Here is an 18,083-nt window from a genome sequence, read left to right on the forward strand (position 1 = left end):
ATCCTAATTCCACGGGAGTACGAGTAAATAATACCTAAAATAATAACCTTCTTGAACATTAATCTCAAGAACGTTGTTATTGTATTTTTGTTCTATTACTTGTAATTACTCTTATTTAGCTACCATAACTTTCTAATTGTTAAAATTAAGTCCACATCTCAAAATTTATACACTGATTAATACAAATGCAATAGAGGTGAGACATTTTTTTTTATAATGATTAAAGTTTAAATCTAGGACCTCATGGTTCATACATACTACTTCAACCTTCATTACTAATCAACTCTAGTGGTTTATAGTGGTTTAATAGAGGTGAGACTGTCATTGTTTCATGATACAAAACACTAGTATATATGTATATGAGAAATTATTCATCGAACAGGAAGATACAAAAATCATCATCACGGAACATGTTAGTAACAAATAAGAATATCACCTACACCCCTCAAAAAAAAAAAAAAAAAAAAGAATATCACCTACATATATGCTAGCAAGATTCCAAATCTCCAACAATCATACTATAACATTACTTCGTACATATCATCATATTCATTAATAAAAAGCTAACATCTTTTGATTCAAGTTAAAGGAGTTCAAATCTTTTAAATTAAGTATGTGCTGTTTGATCTGACAATTAAAACAAAAACATTTTTTTTTTATAAAACAAGTTACTATTTAGAGGAGTCTTAACTTTAGTGTTTGACTCTAACAAAATAGTCATTAAATCAAACAGGAGGATAGAGACACACTCAAAAACCAAAAAAAATATTCGTCAATCTGGAACATGTGAGTAAGAATAATCAAATCTGAAACAGAATCTTATCAGTTTCTTCAACTTTATTGCAACTGCCAAGTCCATGAAGAAGGACACTCAGACTCCTTCTTGCTCAGGCTAAAATGTGCTATTATTAGGTTCAAAGCATATGGCGAAATAGGAAATAGCATAAGAGAGGGCCAGTAATATTTTATTTTCTTCCATCCATCTTTTTGGTGATCATTAATATCTGGTTTCGATCTGAAAATAAACTGGATTAATTTTTTTATAAAATAAATGGTATAAATTGGATTAATTAATGTGTAATTGCCTGTGAACCTCACCAAAGTAACAAGCCTACTCTTTTCGTTTTATGTATCCACAGATTTACTACTTACTCAATTTTTTAATTATTATTTATGCATACTCAATTATTAAGATTAAGAGATATAAAATTGATTTAATGATAAAAGAAAAATGAATGGAGAAGAGACGAAGAACATATAAAAAAGTTTAAATTTCTTTAATTGACATTTTTAATAAAAATAAAACTAACAAGTTAAAATTTTTTTAACTTTCTAATAAAATTAAAATTAATATTTATTGATAAAAAAGTTAATTATTAATTTCTGAGCTGGGAATATGATTTTCATTGAAATGATCGATCGCACCCAAAGTATATATTATACAGTACATAAGGTTGCTGGATAGACTTTAACAGACTCTCGACACGATGATTGCTTACCTGTGTGGTTTTGTATCTTTTCCACATTTTCCTGATACCTTCAAATATATCTATAATGTTGGAATATTTTATTTTAATAATTAATATGAATTAATATTATAAAATAATTATATTAACTATTTATTATTAATGAATTTTATTTTATATAATTAAGTGAATATTTTAGATTATTAAATAAGATGATATAAGTTTTTTAGCAAATATCATTGTTAATTCATTATAAAATAATGAAAAATCTTATTAGGTTAACATGTTAAAAGAAGATTATGATTCTCAATACATAAATGGTCATATATAATTTTTCTTCTCCTCATCTAAAAAATTATGAAAATCTTATTATAAAAAATAAAAAAAGACTCAATGAGAAATTATCATAAGCCTGTCGACTACACTATCAATTGTTTGTGATTCAATAAATTTTAAAAAATGTTTTAATCAACAATCAATTACAGATATGATATTTTATTCAATCCTTAATAATCAAACATATTATAGATCTTTTTATATATATATAGAATATGAAAGATAATCCCAACAGATAATGCGTCACTCGGCTCGGAGACACGTTCATCCAACTTAGAAAAACAAGGATTAAATATTATTTTTTTAAAATAGTATATACACATATTGATAGTTTAAATAGTTTTTGCACTCTCGAGTATCAATTAGAAATAATCGTTGTATGTATAATTTTGTCATCATCAACTTTTACATTTACTATATATACCATAAAAATAATTGGAAGTGACGGGACACCAACAGGATCACAGGAAAACCTTGATGAACAATATGGGATCTAAAAGAGTACTCTAGGAGAGTTCAGAGCAGCAAGAAATACTTTAAATTTTATAGAAGACAATAGACAAGGTAGGAGCAGGATAAATGTATGAAGGATATTGTTTTGTTGTGATGATTAATGGGCACACATGTGAATAGAGGTGGATACGTGATTTAATTTGTCGTTGTGGAATGGTGACAATACTGGAAGCAACACAAGGAAGTAACAGCTCCAAATACAAAATACGTCTGATATGATTTAGATCTGTGTCATTATATGTGTGTGCGTGCATGTAGACATCTGAATCTATATGTATATATATAATTCAATTCATACTAGATGATTCTCGATCAGTACGTGCTCATCCTCGTTAGGCATTTGTTCAGGAGTTTTACCTAACATCTTTTAGGAAATTGACTTTTCATTGCATTATAAATCATAAGTTTAAAACTTTATTATCATTAATTATTATGCCAAAAAAAACTTTTATAACCACTAAATAATATAAATATCACACGCAACATCACATAAAGTATCTTGAGAATATATTTTATGAGTCACAAAGCTATATATATCTCAATAATGTGTATAATAAACTATTTTTATATATAGTTAGTCAAATACCATGTATGATATCTATCCATGTTGTATATACCATGTAAACCTTACCATTTAATAAGATAACAGATACAAAATAACATTATTTAATTTAATAAATTTTGTTAAAGAATTTGAATCAACCAAATCTTCAATGAGTACTTGAATTGGTTCAAGTTATATAGCAAAAGAAAAACTTATTAATATGACCTAGTTTAGTGTAATTAAATTTATTTAAGATTTAAATATTTTTTTCATTTAAATAAATCATTTTTTAATTATTGTTCCTATAATTTTTTTTGTTGGATTTTTTTTCTTTTTCACACATCTTTAATTAGTTCATCTCATCATTCTACATTTAAAAAGACTATCACAATTGATAGTGATGACATCATATTGGCATCATGATGATGTCATCAAATACCACACCACTAAATACTAATGTCATCAAGTATTATATCAGCAAAACATTATATCATTGAATGATTGTACAATTGAGATGTCATATCATCAAATGATGATATCATCAACGACTAAAAATAAAAATGATATATTTACAAAACTAAAAGTAAAAAGTGACATTTACAAGATAAAAAAGGTATTTAAGTATATTAAATTAAATATTAAAATAAAATAAAAGTTTAAATATCAAAATATTCCTCAACACTATATATATGCACCTCTATTTTCTTCTCCTCCCCCTCCTTCTCAAAGCTCCATCCTTCATGTTTGGTTCAAAGTGTGACAAGTGATGCTATAGATTTTAGATGCCTAAATTCTATAATGTTGAATTCCATAAGTAAGAGTGGGATATCCACAAAGACAATTTGAAGCTTAAGTTAATAAAGAACCTCACTTAAGCTATATATATTGTAATAAATGTGTGCACTTGTACAAGCAAATAACACAAAACAAGGGTTGGATTGTGTTTTTAGAAATTTTAATTTTTTGCTTAGATTGAAAACACATTTATCATCTAATGTAGATTTAACTAAAAACATATAAGAGATTTTTAAGAAAGGTTTTACCAGATGATTGGAAAATAATTTTCTAAACAGATCCAAAACAAATATAAGATCTAAAAAAAAATTTGAACCCTTTGTCAGTTAACATAGAAAAACAGTAAAAAATAACACAAGGACGTTATATTGGTTTGTCTCTACATCGAGACTACGTTCAGCTTTTGACAATCTATCAAGTTTCCACTAATTTCTCAAAAGTTATAAGTATTTTTTACTATAACTTTTGACTCTTACAAAGATAAGTTCTATCCTTAGCTTCACTTAACTCGACATTCTTTGTCCTACTAAGTCATTGTCGACTCTAAACAAATCAACAAGATTTGTTGGAAGTTTGCATGCTGACTAATATGAGATCATCTTACAGACAAATATATCTCTCAGCACTTTAATCTTTTCTCTTAAGGTATATAAGGTGTTTTGATAGCTTAGTATCTATACAGAGATTTACAAAGAGTTTTTTTACAAGAAAGAATGAAAGAATAATTCGCAAGTAGATTTGTGTCTTTATCTTAAAAGTTTCTTCTATTTATAACATTCATCTTCAAGTATCTGTTGTCTCTTAACTGGCGGATTCTTCATTCTGTTCTTCGTCTAAAGTCTTGAGGTCGTTGGAGCATTGAATGATTGCATTAAATGCACGTCCCTTCTTCATGCAGAGTCCATGCTAATAGGTTGGCATGTCTTACACTTCAGTATAGAAAAGTCACTTCTTTCATCATAGTAGGTCTGCAATAATAGAACATACCTTTTGATGAAGATCAACACTTTCAGACTGTGAATTTCATTTATTCTTTATAGGGTTCCACAGATCATAAGAGAATGTTTTCTGTAACAAAGAATCTGAGACATAGAGTATCATCTAAAAATTCAAACGTAGAAATACAAACCATGATTTGATAACATATTGGACACAACTTTTACTATTTGTATTTATTTGCATCTAATCAAAATATTTGAAAATCTTTTAATATATAAATATCTTTTGACTTCACAATACTTATAATAATGATACCTGAACTATAGGATATGAATGATGACCTTTGTTACTAAAGTGTGGCTCAATGAAGGGCAATTTGATCTTTAGATTACCATTTTTTGTTGCTATAGTCATAATTAAATGATGCAATGGTGGTTGGGTGGCACACCATAGATACATCTTTATAACTAGGACTTGTAAAAATTTGTTGAGAAAGAAATTTGCAACATCTTGGTTCAATATTCACCACTAAATTTTTAATATGAGAAAGTTTTGTGGTGATATTGCGATAGTTAGAATTTACATAAACTTGAGGGTGACAAGTGTGTTATAGAGAAGTATATATATAGAAGTAAATATTTAGTTTAATGTTTAATTATCTCTTTTGTTCCTTCAAATGTTTTTTTTCTTACTTTTTGTCCTAATAAATATATGTAATTTTTATTTTTAATCCTTGATGACATCATTTGATGGTTTATTAATGTTTTTGATGACATCACATTTTATTGACATGACACTTGACACTTGTTGACTTGTTGACTGAAATAATACTTAATGATGTTAGTGTAACATCATGGATAGAAAAGATAGGAAAAAATATATCAAAATAAAAAAAAAATTAAAACCAAAATCATAAAATTGTATATTTATTGGGATTATTATATGCCTTTATTTATTTATTTGCACAATAGGAATTCAATAGTATCATCTAAATTTCACTTTCATGAGGGAAAGGAAAATGAAAGAGGGTAGGAGAATGCTCGTGTGGAGAGAGAAGGAAAAAGAGGACAAAGTTTCATTGCTGGTGATAGAAGAGAGATCGTGCGGGAGGAGAGCCTAAAAAATTCCCCGTGAGGAGTGTTTGGATGCATTCCAAAATCAGAAGTAAACATCTTTTGATCTGTTGTTTCTCCTTCACTTCTTTCGATGGCCAATTTTCACTGATCACGAGCTCATGATTCCCTCTTCCCCCATGCTCTCCAACTCACAACTTAATCATGCTACACGTATATTCCAAATTTAATTTCTCGTCAAAATCTCCGTAATGTATGTAATTAAATTAAATTAAAAATATGTAATCAATTATACTCGTGTAAAATGAAAGCTAGTGACCGAAGTTGAATATGATCAGTAAATGTTCTTATAGTTGACTCATAACACACCGTGGTGGCTTTAACAACTTGCACTCACGTCAATAAATCAATTCTTAACGAGAGCAAATAAAAATAATTATTCAAAAATAGGCAAAATAATTCTAAAATATATTATATAGAAAAAGGGTATTTGTGGAAGTTCGGTGAGAATCTATGCAGTATTTGTTTGTGAAGAAACTGAGACAAATAGACAATCATGTGGGATTCCTTGCAGAACGTCATATAGATTTGAGAGCCCATCCCATCTATTAAAAGACCATATAGAGATCAACAAAGTTCATAACAAAAGAAAATTAAGCATCACATAAAAGAGAAAGCTATAGCTAGGCCACCAGAACGATCACTTAGAGCTAAAGCACAAAAAAGAATGGTTTCTAGAGAGCAAAAAAGAGCAGCACTGCATGAGAAGCTGCAACTTCTTCGTTCTATAACCAACTCTCATGCTGTAATATTTCCCTGCATTTTTTTCTTATATATATTTTTTTGTTTCATTTGATTATTATCCTCCCTTCAGTTCCACTTCTTACTTTTATTCTTTATTTTTTGTTAGTTAAAATATTCATATCATGGATTCTTCCTTGTTATATACCTTAGTTACTTAAAATCTTAAATCCACTGCCTACTTCATGCTAATGCTATATATCTATATCTCGATTATATATTGTTTTCTGTGTGTTGTATATTTTCATTCCCATATATATCTGGATAGAAAATTGAAACACAAACTAATTAAAAATGATGATTGTTAAATATATTGTTGAAATATTATATTATATTGTTCTCAATTAATTTAATACATTAACATATGCATATATATATATATATATATATATATATATATATATATATATATATATCAATTACATATGTGGTGCTTAATTTATTTGGGATAGTAAATTATCTAATATTTATTGTTCTTTTGCTGGGTTGGTGGCAGCTAAACAAAACCTCGATCATAATAGATGCATCAAAGTATATCGAAGAGTTAAAGCAAAAAGTAGAAAGACTGAATCAACACGTAGCCAATGCACAAACTTCAAGTGACCAAAATACTTTGCCTATGGTACTACACTAAAATTTAACAGCTTCCTCTCAATGTGTGTGTGTGTGTTAATTTGCAAGGTCTTAAATTAACAATTAACTTCCAAGGTCTGTAAAAGAAATTGATTGGAGTTGCATTTACTGGATGGACATAAACAGGTTACAGTAGAAACCTTAGAGAAGGGGTTTCTTATAAATGTTTATTCAGCAAAGACCTGCCCTGGTTTACTTGTTTCCATATTGGAGTCATTTGAAGAGATTGGTCTTAATGTGCTTGAAGCTAGGGTTACTTGTACGGACACCTTTCGATTTCATGCTGTTGGAGGAAAAGTAAGATACAGTAATTAATTGTAAGCATATTTTAATTTATATTATAAATGCTTTCTAGCTAGCTAATTCAATATATCAATATCATGTCAGTGTCTCTCTTTTCCCTCTCATTACTCCATATTTTTGTAGGTCACATGCGTTGTCCTTGTATATATAAAACATTCCTCTTCTATCTGTTTCTCTCTCTCTCTCTCTCTTCCTTTTGAAGAAAAGGCAAGAGGGACCAAGTTGCTGTGCATTGAAATGTTTGTATATATAGTGTATTTTAAACTATAATGAATCCTATAGAATTTTTGATTTCGTCAATTAATTGGCTGATATTTTTATGTTATATTGTCTTGTTCTCTCCTTATATATTTTCATGCATTATTAAGAATGACAACGTAACTTTTAATTTGTAGAATGAAGAACAAGGTGATGAGGGTATTGATGCACAAACTGTGAAACAGGAATTGGGACAAGCAATAAAGAACTGGAGCCAAAATGCTGACCAAAAGTAACAAAATGTCAGCTTTTATATTTATGTTATTTACGTCTTTTGTTGTCCATTTATTAAATTAGTCTATGCATTATTTTATATATATATATATATATATATATATATATAAAGTATATGTATGCATATATATATGCACGTTTTATTTTATTAGAATAATGACGACTTCCAAAAAATATTTAGTTATTCACATTTTGATGTATGACAGTATGGTTATGTTAGAGTTTCACTAAGAAATTTCTTATTTCAAACCGTGCACGTGTGCTTTTCTCTGAAACAAAATTTTCAGCAAAGAGTACGATTTAATATACATGATTCAGTGATACAAATGAGACATGAAACGACACCGTAAGGAAAAAGTGATGTCTCCAGTTTTGAGGGATAAAATGAATGAAATACTACAAAACTAACAAAATAAGTGACCTGGTGAAGCATGCAGCAAGGGCACATCGATCCAAAGTTGACACTTGTATATATCACGAATAGAGCAAAGTAATGGCTTCAAACAATATCTTAATCACAAATAATTAATTATGAAGTGAATCAAGTGATGCATCTTCCTTCAATAAAAAAAGTTCTTTACACATCGCATAAAGAAGAAGAAAAATGGTTTGTACAGTCATGATAATTAAACAAACTAGACGTGTAAATTTAGACACAGAAGTGTATCTTTTTAGTTGTGCACAAAACTGTTTTGGGTTCTAAGTACTTACAAAGAGTAAATAATTGTGCGCGTGGGACTTTTAAGCCATTAGCATAATTGCTATCTTTCATAAAAGGATGCACTAGGTCCTATTGAATTCTTACCACCCATGCCAAAGCAGAAAGATATTGTGCTTGTTTTTTATTCGTTTAATTAATTTTCTTTTAAAAAATGAAGAATACTTAAACTAGATTAATTGGGTGCAATCGATTTTTGTACGTGTAAATAATGCATACCACCCATAATTACTAGTGTTCACTGTGAATATTGCTGGTTAAAATAATATATATATTAGAATGTAGAAGCTTAAAAACAAACGATTGCTGAAAGTGTGAAAAGCTTGTCATTCACGGAAAATAGAATTTTTTTTATATAATAATTTTCTCATAAATATAAAATGAATCCTCAAAATTATATTAAAAGGGTAGGGCCTGATCACATGCAATGTTATAGAGTAGAGCGATCATGTCAATGCAGCAATTTTGTGCAGGAATGGGAGGCCCATAGTTGGCAGTACGGACTGTTATGTCAGTGGGAATTTGTTCACTAAATGGTAAATCCAGCAACAAAGTTCCTGACAAAATCCATGTCCTCCGCTTGTAGATTGATTTTGTCTTTCAATTCTGACATCCAAAATGTAAGGGTTTATCAACAAACTATTTCATTACAAACAATATTATATATAGGTTATAGATATCATTTGATCAAAAATAAAAATAAAAAGTTATAGATATCATAAGATTTGTCTATATTATTTCATTTGCATTCGCGCTTCATTGAATTTTCCTGACAGCTGGTCTATTGCCCACTTAGATTAGAGTTGTGAGGAATGCTGGATGGTGATGAATGTTCACAGTTGCTCATATGGTGATGATGGTAGAGGTGTTTCCATTATAGTCCAAAGATATTCAATTCCAACAATATAAGAATGAATTTGAATCTCTCTTATTATTGAGTATGTAACATGGTTATATTAAAAAAATCAAATATAAAGACTAAGAATGATTGATTATAGGATTTGAATTTAATAAGAAAATATTATTTGTATTTTCCAATATCATCATAAGAATATGTTTTCAAAAATATATGAGTCATATCGAACGCCCTATTATAATTATTAGAATCAAAATGATAAAAATGATCATTTATATAAAATTATTAATCATGTAAGAATTAATGTAAATTATTATAGCAATATAAAATCATCATTCCTCGTTAAATTTTGGGATGATTTCAGCTAGTACCATGGGTTAAATAATCAATTGAATTGAATTAATTTTTGAAATTATTTTTATAAATGCATGTAACATAAAAAGGGAAGGAATATCATATGTAATAAAGAATATGTGATTTTTTTCCTTTATTTATGTAAAGAATAATCTAAAATTTTATCAGTAAAAAAAATCTAAAAGTTTAAAATATTATTTACCAGCTTTGTGTGTACTCTTGTTCAAAAATCTCAGAGTGAGTTTGTCTATTTTTTTAGTGTATAATAAGTAATAACAATAATAACAATCGAATCTAAATTCTCATACATCTATTCTAAATCTCCAATATCTTTTGCATCAGGTCAACCTTAATGATTTAGAGTAAGTTTTCTTGCTTTAGTTTAAGCTATTAGAATTTTAAAATTCTGATTTTCTTACGTACAAGAGAGTGAATAGACTTTAAGTTGAGTGATTTATTTGTACAAAAATATTTATGTACTCTCATGATCCTCTTCTTTTTATATATTTTAACTTATTTTTAAGCTACCAATATGAGACTTAATTTTTTTATGCATTATTATATTATAGATACGAAATATTACGGATAAACTTATTCTCTAATACTATTGATATTTTAAATGTTAATTAATTCCACTGAAATCCAAACTAAATAGACCATGACACACTATTCAAGAATCAAGACTGGATAGGTTGGTTACTTACTTGTCTTTGATGGGCTTCCTACTGGTTAGATCAGGCCATGTTCAATGACCATGAATTAGGCCTTTGGTGTGGGCCGTAGCATCATTTTGTTGGTAATTGATATAATAAAATTTGAATAACTAATATAAAGTTTATGATTTTATATAATTAACAATAGACAAAGAATTTTGTGGGTATAAAATTGACATATATCATTAACATATTAAATATTAATATAATGTTTTATATTATTAATATAAATATATAATAATTATAATAATAGAGATAATACTAATGCTTCATATTTTTTGTATGCAAAGTTTATAAAAAAGTGTTTTAATAGGTCTAAGAACAAAAAATAATAGGATTTCTAACTTACAAACATGGAGTAGATAGAGTCTTGAGTCATGCCTTGAAATGTATTATTAGCGAGAGGAATTTAAGTAAGCTGCCTAATTTTATTTATTAGTTTTTAAAAAAACGTGTCAATATTTTGTATCCTTTAAACAATATTTTTTATGTTTAATTGCAAATTTATATTGACGTCTCATTTGTTTTTAAATTAAAGTAACAAGAAAGGCAAAAGAAAAAAAAAACAAAACAGAGAGGTGTTTTAATTTTGAATCAGATAACTCGGGAGAACCTTGAAGAGAACAAGGCATGAATTATATTATTCTGTTTATAGGCTTGGATAAATACATTATTAAATTGAAAAAGGAAAAAACATTGGTGGAGACAATTTTGATTATTTGGCACCATTCACAAACGCCCTTGTAACTAGTTGCACAGTAAGATGTGGGCTCCTATGGACAAAAGCTTCAAATTTAGGTGAGGACACCATGTGCTCAATGTTTTTAACTAAGAAGTTCAAGGTTGTCTCCTTCAAGTTGTGGTTGGAACAAGTATCCGCAATTTCTAGTGTCTCAAGAGCATTGGAAGTGCTTAGTGAACTCAGCAGATATCGTTCGCAGTGTTTCAGCAAATGTGGAATCACATACTTATCAGCTGCTTGTGACAAAGCGTAGACATGTTTCTCCAATTTTTCCACATTCAATGTCCCACTGTACAGAAACTCAAGGAGAGACTCTAGTTCTTCATGGTTCAAATCGGGTATAGTTATGGCGTTACTTGGTGCTGCCTTGCATTCATCGCACTCTAGCATGTTCTTAAATATTTCTGATCTTGCTGCCTATAACATAATAACATTTTCGTTCATTACATCATTAATTAGAATTATACAACTAATTGGTGTCTCAAACGACTGTTCATTTCAATCCACCCAAAGAGTGTGTTTGTATTAAAGTTGTGTTCCGTTCAATGGAGAAGTAACACTTTTGTTACTCTCACATTTGCTATATGGGAATGTAAGAAATTGCTTTGGAAAACACACAATGGAGTTTAAACGGGTTTTCAAACATACACTTGGAAATTTCATTGTGCACTTTCCAATGCAATTTCACACATTCTAAAGCAGCAATCATGGGAGCAAAAAAATGTTTCTCCATTCATCAGAACTCAACTTTTATAGCTAAAGTAGCTTTTCCATTTGAGTGCATTGAAATATGTACGAACGGTTATTCAAACCCATAATTAAAAGTTTGAAAGTTTAAATATATTTTTCATGACTATAATATATTTATTTTTAGGTAATAAACTGAAAAAAAATATTTATTACATACATAAAAAAATATATATTTAAACCAAATTTAAATAATTACAACTTTCAAGAATATCAAGAAAACACTTCTTTTTCTTTTAAGGGAAATATTTTATGCATGTTAGGATAACCGTTCCGAACATATTTTCAAGTGTTCAACTTATTTTTGAACAAAGATGCTCTTTGTATTTTTAATTCTGATAGTACTTTTGAAAGAGGTGAATGATGATCCAAACGTAGCTTTAGTTGCCAAAACAAAAAACAACTCACCAAAACGGACTTATGTGCAGGTATAGGTGGACCGTTCCTGCCTGGACTGACCAATATATCCGTGTGAATCTGTGCTTTGAAGGCTGCAACAAAGCCTCTGAGGAAAACCATGTCTTCTTTTTGTTGATTAAACTGCTCCGTCTGTTCTGAACACCATCTAATACAATCATCAAGTATCTGCAGAGGATAAATAATCTCAATGTTATTACCCCTTTTGCCCTTTGTAATTACTCAATTAATCATTTTTTCCCTAACAGCCATTAATTAAGAAGAGGGTGGAACAGGAAAATAATTTTAAAGCAGAGGCCAAACCCCTTTGGTTTGTCCATGTCAAGATTGTTAATGTTACTTGATAAATTAGTAACTAACAGCTTGGTGTCATGCATGGGAAACATTAATGGTAAATCGATTAAGTTTTCAACTTAGATGAGGCCATCTCTATTATTTAGCAGCTACTATAGCAGAGTCAATTCCCAACTTAATCATCTAAGTGAAAATGCTAGTAGGACATCAAAACCACAATCATCAACGAATTTTATTGTAGGCTTGTAACACTCAATTACCAATTAGGGATATCATATAGTCAAAAGTTAATAACTACAGGAGACACACAGGTAACAGGTTGATATAAACTATATGAAGTTTTACCTTTTATAATCAATAATTTAAATTATGAAATGGATTAGAGCTTGCCTTACTCGAATTTCGCCGCGAAACTGGAGAACTATTTTGATTTGGATTAGCCATTGCCTTTACTTTCTCACTTTCAATGTTGCTCATCATGTTGATTATGCTCCTAACTCCTTCGTAACAAGCCCCACATATTGTATTCCTCGGAGGCCTTAATATCAATGGCATAGTTGTACACACACAACAATCCATGCTTGCTAGATTCTCTTAGTTCCCCCCTTCTCCTCTGCTTTCTTAAATCACAGAAAGGATAAGTTATTGCTTCTTCGGAAGAACTTGCTAATTTAAAGAGTTACCATCTACCGTCATTCTTTATATAATACATTACTTTGTACCCCATCATTATAAATGATTGATGCCTCATGTCCATTAATTTAGCAGATATACATCATTATCCTTTATGCATAGCACACATGTTTATAATTAAAAAGAACATATAGTAGGCTGGATGTAACCTCATAACTATATGTAGATGTCCCATCATTTTCTTTTTCTAGATTATTTTATAATAAAGGAGTAGAGGAAAGTATATTGCAAATTAGATGGGTGAGGGCTTACCAAAAAGTTGTTAGCACAATTGATTCAGAGTTCTTTAATTAAGATTTAGAGTTCAATTTTTTATTTGGACATGAAGTTAGAATAAGAAATATCATTTTTTTTAAAATGAATTGATCCGGTGGAAGAAAATTAATTGAATGTCAAATATAAAACACAAATATTTTTGGTTAGACAAAAAAAAAAAAAAAGATGAGTGAGGGCGTAGATGGTGGTTACTGTAAAATTAGGAAGTTGCTGGTTTGGTAGGCTATATCTTTAGAGTAGTGTTTAGTTTAGTAAAGTACTTAACAAAAAGAATCAAGCAGTTAGGAAAAGAAGACTTTCCAACCATACAACAGCACAAATGAGCAAAGCAAAGCCCATTTCCTCTAACCACCTTTGTATTTTTCATTTCCTTCTTGTAGTTCCTGGAAGGGTGTGACCATTATTAATTATTAATATTAAGATTAGTTTAGAAATAATGTATTTTAAGGCCAGCCTGGATATATAGTTGATACTCCAAGCTAGAAGGAACATTTGATAAGATGATTATATGGGCAATCATGGTCATTAGTTATATACTAGCCAGTATTTGGTACAACAACAGCATAAAGGATTAATGAACTGAGCATCAACTATAAATTATACGAGTAACTCCCCACTAACTCATTCTTATATTTTTGTTGTTTATGCTTTCTATGTGACTATACGGAGTTACTGTGAGGCTGTAAGGTGAGAATCCAACATATCTTGTGCCCTTCGTTTTTATTACATACTGTTGATTTTTGTACAAAACTTATAAATAAGTTTTTGGCTTAAATATTTTTCTTTCAAATTTGAGTCAAATTTACTTTAGTTTTAGTTTCTCAAATTTAAAAATAGTTTTTTAACCTTTAAATTTGGAAATAGCCTACTTTTGATTCTTATGAGACTTCAGAAATTATGAGAAAAATGTTAAGTTATTTCTAAATAACGAAACTAAAATCATTACTTTTTAATTTGAGTGATAAAAAACAAACTTGACTTACATTTAAAAGACCAAAAATTAATTTAAGCCATAAATTTTTTTTGTAACATTGTCATCAGGTTTCCAAATTTTTTTTGCTGAAGGTCCAAATCAAATAATGATAAGTAAATATTTTTTTTAAAATATATTAAGATATATTTATTAAATTATAAAAATATATTCTATTGTCATTATTCGATTTAATTTGTGAATTCGATGACAATGATAGAAGAAATTAATTTGTCTCTCATTGATCTATGATATCCTGATCGAAGAACGATGTAGCAATGCGTGAGGGGATCACAAAAAATATGTAAAATATGCGTTCTTTTTTAAGAAAAAAATATGCGTTATTTTTTTTACAGCAAAAACAAAAATGCGTTCTTAAATAATCAATATTGGAACATGTTATCTACATTGAAGTTAGAAATAGAGTTAACATTTTTATAGAAGAATATAGCATTACTTAAGCACAGAAGTGACAATAAAATGGGCTGGACCCACCGATTTTATTTTTCTTTAGAACTTATACAAATTTAGACTAAGAAAAACAAGATGGTCCAATTTTGGCTGGCCTGATGGGACACACAAATGAAGCCCATATATAATTTGGACTGAAGGACTAGGTTGTCCATTTTGCCATCTTTATGGAAGTATTGAATTGTGTGAATCATAATGGGTCGTTGAGACGAACAATGTTGATACATGAAAAAAAAAAAAAAGACACAAACAATGTTCTCCAATATAAATAATGATGAACTCATAAATTTTATGTTGTGGGACAATATTTATATTATAATTTTGATTTTTTAAACTATATTTCAAATTATAGGGGAACTTTGTAAGTATATATATATATATATATATATATATATATATATATATATATATATATATATATCAAAAAGAAATTAAAAACTAATAGGGGGCAATTGCACGTTAAATGAATATAGCATTTCAAATTGTGAGCCTCAAGCAACTAAAAATAAAAATAATTATTATTCGATTTATTTAATTGAAAAAAATAAAATAACCTAAATACACCGACTAAAAAATTTATTCCGCCCTCCAACTATAACTGTTATGTATGAAAAGTTACTCAACTATTTTTAAAGGTTATATTTAGAGTGATTTTTAATTGGTTGATAATTATATTAACAATATACACAAATTTAATTTTTAAAATAATGAAAACTTTAGCAAAAAAGAAGCTAATCTACAAATCAAAATGAAATTTTCATTGTGATTTTGGATCATTAGGACATGTGTGTGAAGTATGCATTAATTTTCCTGACAATTAAGTTTTAAAGGAACAATATTAGAAGATTTTAGATGATAAAAACTAAATAAATTAAAAAGGATAATTATAGAAATTAAAATGAGATGTTTTAAATTATAGGGAGCACAAAATGAGATATTCTAAGTTATAGAAACTAAAAGAAAATGTTGTTACGCTCTAAAGGATAATTAAACCTTTATTTAAAAAGCTTTCACTCAAATAATTAAAAACTTATTTAAAAAAAGAGTGTTAAATTATGTATTGCTAAATATTCTTCATGTTCCCAAACTCGATGGAATGCACGTGTTCTCATAATGGGACTAATATTTGAGATTTACCGCTGTTGTTGAATCAGATCAAGTTGTAGATGGGATTTCTTTTTTGAATATATGTTTTTCTTAAAGAAAGCAAAAACCTCTAAAAAAATTATTTTACTGCTCTCATCTCTGAAGCTAAAAATAGTATCTTGGGAAAAAATTTTAAGGAAAAAAGACACATAATCACAAAATGATAAAATCATTTTTTCACTTAAACAAACGGATATATCTCCACCTCCCAGTCTTTTCAATGAGCCTATTGTTTTTTTTATGGACAATTTCGAATGCCCTGCAACCCCAAAACGTGCATCTCTTCAATGGTCGGTTGTAATTGTTATTTAATAATTCTAGACTTATTTTACTCGCATAACCAAAAACTTGTTAAAAAATGTATTAGAAAAATTCACAAAAAGGTGTGTCACGTTGAAGGTTTTTATATAGAAATATAGATAAGGTCAAACATTTTGGCACCCGCTTCACTTTTTCCTTTTCCAATAAACTTTATAAGAAAAGTGCTATTCAAGCTGAATTGAAACTTCTCTTAAAACTTGTATATATACATTAGAAAATTAAGATAGTGCACCCTCAGAACATACATAGAGATGCATTGCAACATTGCATAGCAATAGCTATTCCCCCTAGTTCTGGAGTCGGATCATTGATAAAATACACAAACAATTAATATTCTTTCTAGGCAAAAGCAAAAACTCGATGATAGGAATATCTCCTAATCTTAATAACATGACCCCTACAGTTTTATTTTTAATTTTTAGAAAGGACATTGAAGTTCATATTCAACCATCTGGGTGACATTGGGAGCAGGAATAATATAATCTGCCTCTGGTTTTGGCTGAACATCACGTTTCTCATAATAATGATAAGCAGCTGCACCGGATAGCACTGCTAAAGTTAGAGCCTGAGCATGCATCCTACGAACCAAAGAACCAAGCAAGTCATTAATTAATTACATTTACAATGCAAGCACATACAAGTATTTTTATTACTTCACGCGGGGCTTAAATTTTTTTTTTTAAAATGGTTATTGTTAAGTTAAAAGGTTTTATGAGAAATTAAGGTAAGTACCTAGCATGGATAAGCCTGAGACTTGGCTTCATTGGAGACTTTTTGCATGAATAAGCCACAAGTGTTGCTCCAATTCCAGAGGCCCAGAGTGCCCCTGTAATAATAAAATTAATTCAAGATCCTTTTTTCTTTAAAATAATTTTATCATCTATCATATAATATACTAGTACAACTAACCAATGCTGGCGAGCTTGTGCTTTGAAACCCATGATTGAAGTGCCTCCATGTTGTATCTTTGATCTGATGTTGATGCTCTTTTCTTTGATATGGCAAGTGTGGTTGAGGAATTGCTAGTGAAGGTGTTGAATGCTGTTTTAGGGGGAGGGAGAATATTTATAGATGGGTGGGTGAAGAGTTGATGTTGAAATTAGAGGCTTACTTTTTTGGGTACTTGGGATGGCCCATGGGTTTAGTGGGGTTTTTGGCTGTTTTGTTGGAGGTTGGAACATTGGAAGAGTTAAACTAGAGGCTTACTTATGCTGGTTTTGTTCTGTGAATGTACTTTATGGTCAAACTTTGCTTTGCTTTAATATCATGTGGCAAGCACAGTGAGCCAATGGATTTTATTTTTGCCGGATCTGTGGTGAATGGTGATGATACAGAGGGTCCTTGATTATGAAACCGCTTGTGCCTTCAGTGCACCTCAACAATTAATCCATGCCAAGTAATCTTTTGGTAATTTACATGAGATAATAATGTTGAATAAGTGACAAAATATCTCTTTTTGTATTTAAGAAT

General features: G+C 29.2%; 3 protein-coding genes across 4 annotated transcripts; 1 reads left to right on the forward strand and 2 right to left on the reverse strand.

Moving 5' to 3' along the window:
- Positions 1 to 6,228: 6,228 nt before the first annotated feature.
- Positions 6,229 to 7,985, forward strand: LOC114380747. 2 transcript variants are annotated; one of them, XM_028339783.1, is made up of 4 exons: positions 6,229 to 6,471; positions 6,964 to 7,089; positions 7,227 to 7,417; positions 7,799 to 7,890. In XM_028339783.1, exons 1-3 carry the CDS (start codon positions 6,394 to 6,396, stop codon positions 7,413 to 7,415), a joined length of 393 nt encoding a protein of 130 aa, XP_028195584.1. In that variant the 5' UTR covers positions 6,229 to 6,393; the 3' UTR covers positions 7,416 to 7,417; positions 7,799 to 7,890. The 2 variants fall into 2 exon arrangements, with proteins under 2 accessions (XP_028195584.1, XP_028195583.1); XM_028339782.1 differs by having other exon boundaries at positions 6,231 to 6,471; positions 7,227 to 7,397; positions 7,799 to 7,985.
- Positions 7,986 to 11,139: 3,154 nt separating this feature from the next.
- LOC114381388 (BTB/POZ domain-containing protein At3g56230-like) lies at positions 11,140 to 13,440 on the reverse strand. The gene is made up of 3 exons (XM_028340629.1): positions 13,127 to 13,440; positions 12,434 to 12,610; positions 11,140 to 11,695 (listed from the first exon to the last, which is right to left on the reverse strand). Exons 1-3 carry the CDS (start codon positions 13,313 to 13,315, stop codon positions 11,252 to 11,254), a joined length of 810 nt encoding a protein of 269 aa, XP_028196430.1. The 5' UTR covers positions 13,316 to 13,440; the 3' UTR covers positions 11,140 to 11,251.
- Positions 13,441 to 16,780: 3,340 nt separating this feature from the next.
- On the reverse strand, positions 16,781 to 17,677 carry LOC114382015. The gene is made up of 3 exons (XM_028341246.1): positions 17,523 to 17,677; positions 17,346 to 17,439; positions 16,781 to 17,191 (listed from the first exon to the last, which is right to left on the reverse strand). The coding sequence occupies exons 1-3, from the start codon at positions 17,569 to 17,571 to the stop codon at positions 17,032 to 17,034; spliced, it is 303 nt and encodes a 100-aa protein (XP_028197047.1). The 5' UTR covers positions 17,572 to 17,677; the 3' UTR covers positions 16,781 to 17,031.
- Positions 17,678 to 18,083: the final 406 nt, after the last annotated feature.

The sequence above is a fragment of the Glycine soja genome, chromosome 13, assembly GCF_004193775.1.
Source record: "Glycine soja cultivar W05 chromosome 13, ASM419377v2, whole genome shotgun sequence".
In the NCBI taxonomy this organism is placed as follows: domain Eukaryota; kingdom Viridiplantae; phylum Streptophyta; class Magnoliopsida; order Fabales; family Fabaceae; genus Glycine; species Glycine soja.

Coding starts and splice junctions, on each gene's coding strand:
- LOC114381388 (XM_028340629.1), bottom strand. CDS start 13,315: ATGGATTGTTGTGTGTGTACAACTATGCCATTGATATTAAGGCCTCCG. Junction 12,611..13,126: donor CGCGGCGAAATTCGAGTAAG/GCAAGCTCTAAT, acceptor TATCCTCTGCAG/ATACTTGATGATTGTATTAG. Junction 11,696..12,433: donor CTGCACATAAGTCCGTTTTG/GTGAGTTGTTTT, acceptor ATTATGTTATAG/GCAGCAAGATCAGAAATATT.
- LOC114382015 (XM_028341246.1), bottom strand. CDS start 17,571: ATGGAGGCACTTCAATCATGGGTTTCAAAGCACAAGCTCGCCAGCATT. Junction 17,440..17,522: donor GCACAAGCTCGCCAGCATTG/GTTAGTTGTACT, acceptor TTATTATTACAG/GGGCACTCTGGGCCTCTGGA. Junction 17,192..17,345: donor CTCAGGCTTATCCATGCTAG/GTACTTACCTTA, acceptor TTTGGTTCGTAG/GATGCATGCTCAGGCTCTAA.
- LOC114380747 (XM_028339782.1), top strand. CDS start 6,394: ATGGTTTCTAGAGAGCAAAAAAGAGCAGCACTGCATGAGAAGCTGCAA. Junction 6,472..6,963: donor CTATAACCAACTCTCATGCT/GTAATATTTCCC, acceptor GGTTGGTGGCAG/CTAAACAAAACCTCGATCAT. Junction 7,090..7,226: donor ACCAAAATACTTTGCCTATG/GTACTACACTAA, acceptor GGACATAAACAG/GTTACAGTAGAAACCTTAGA.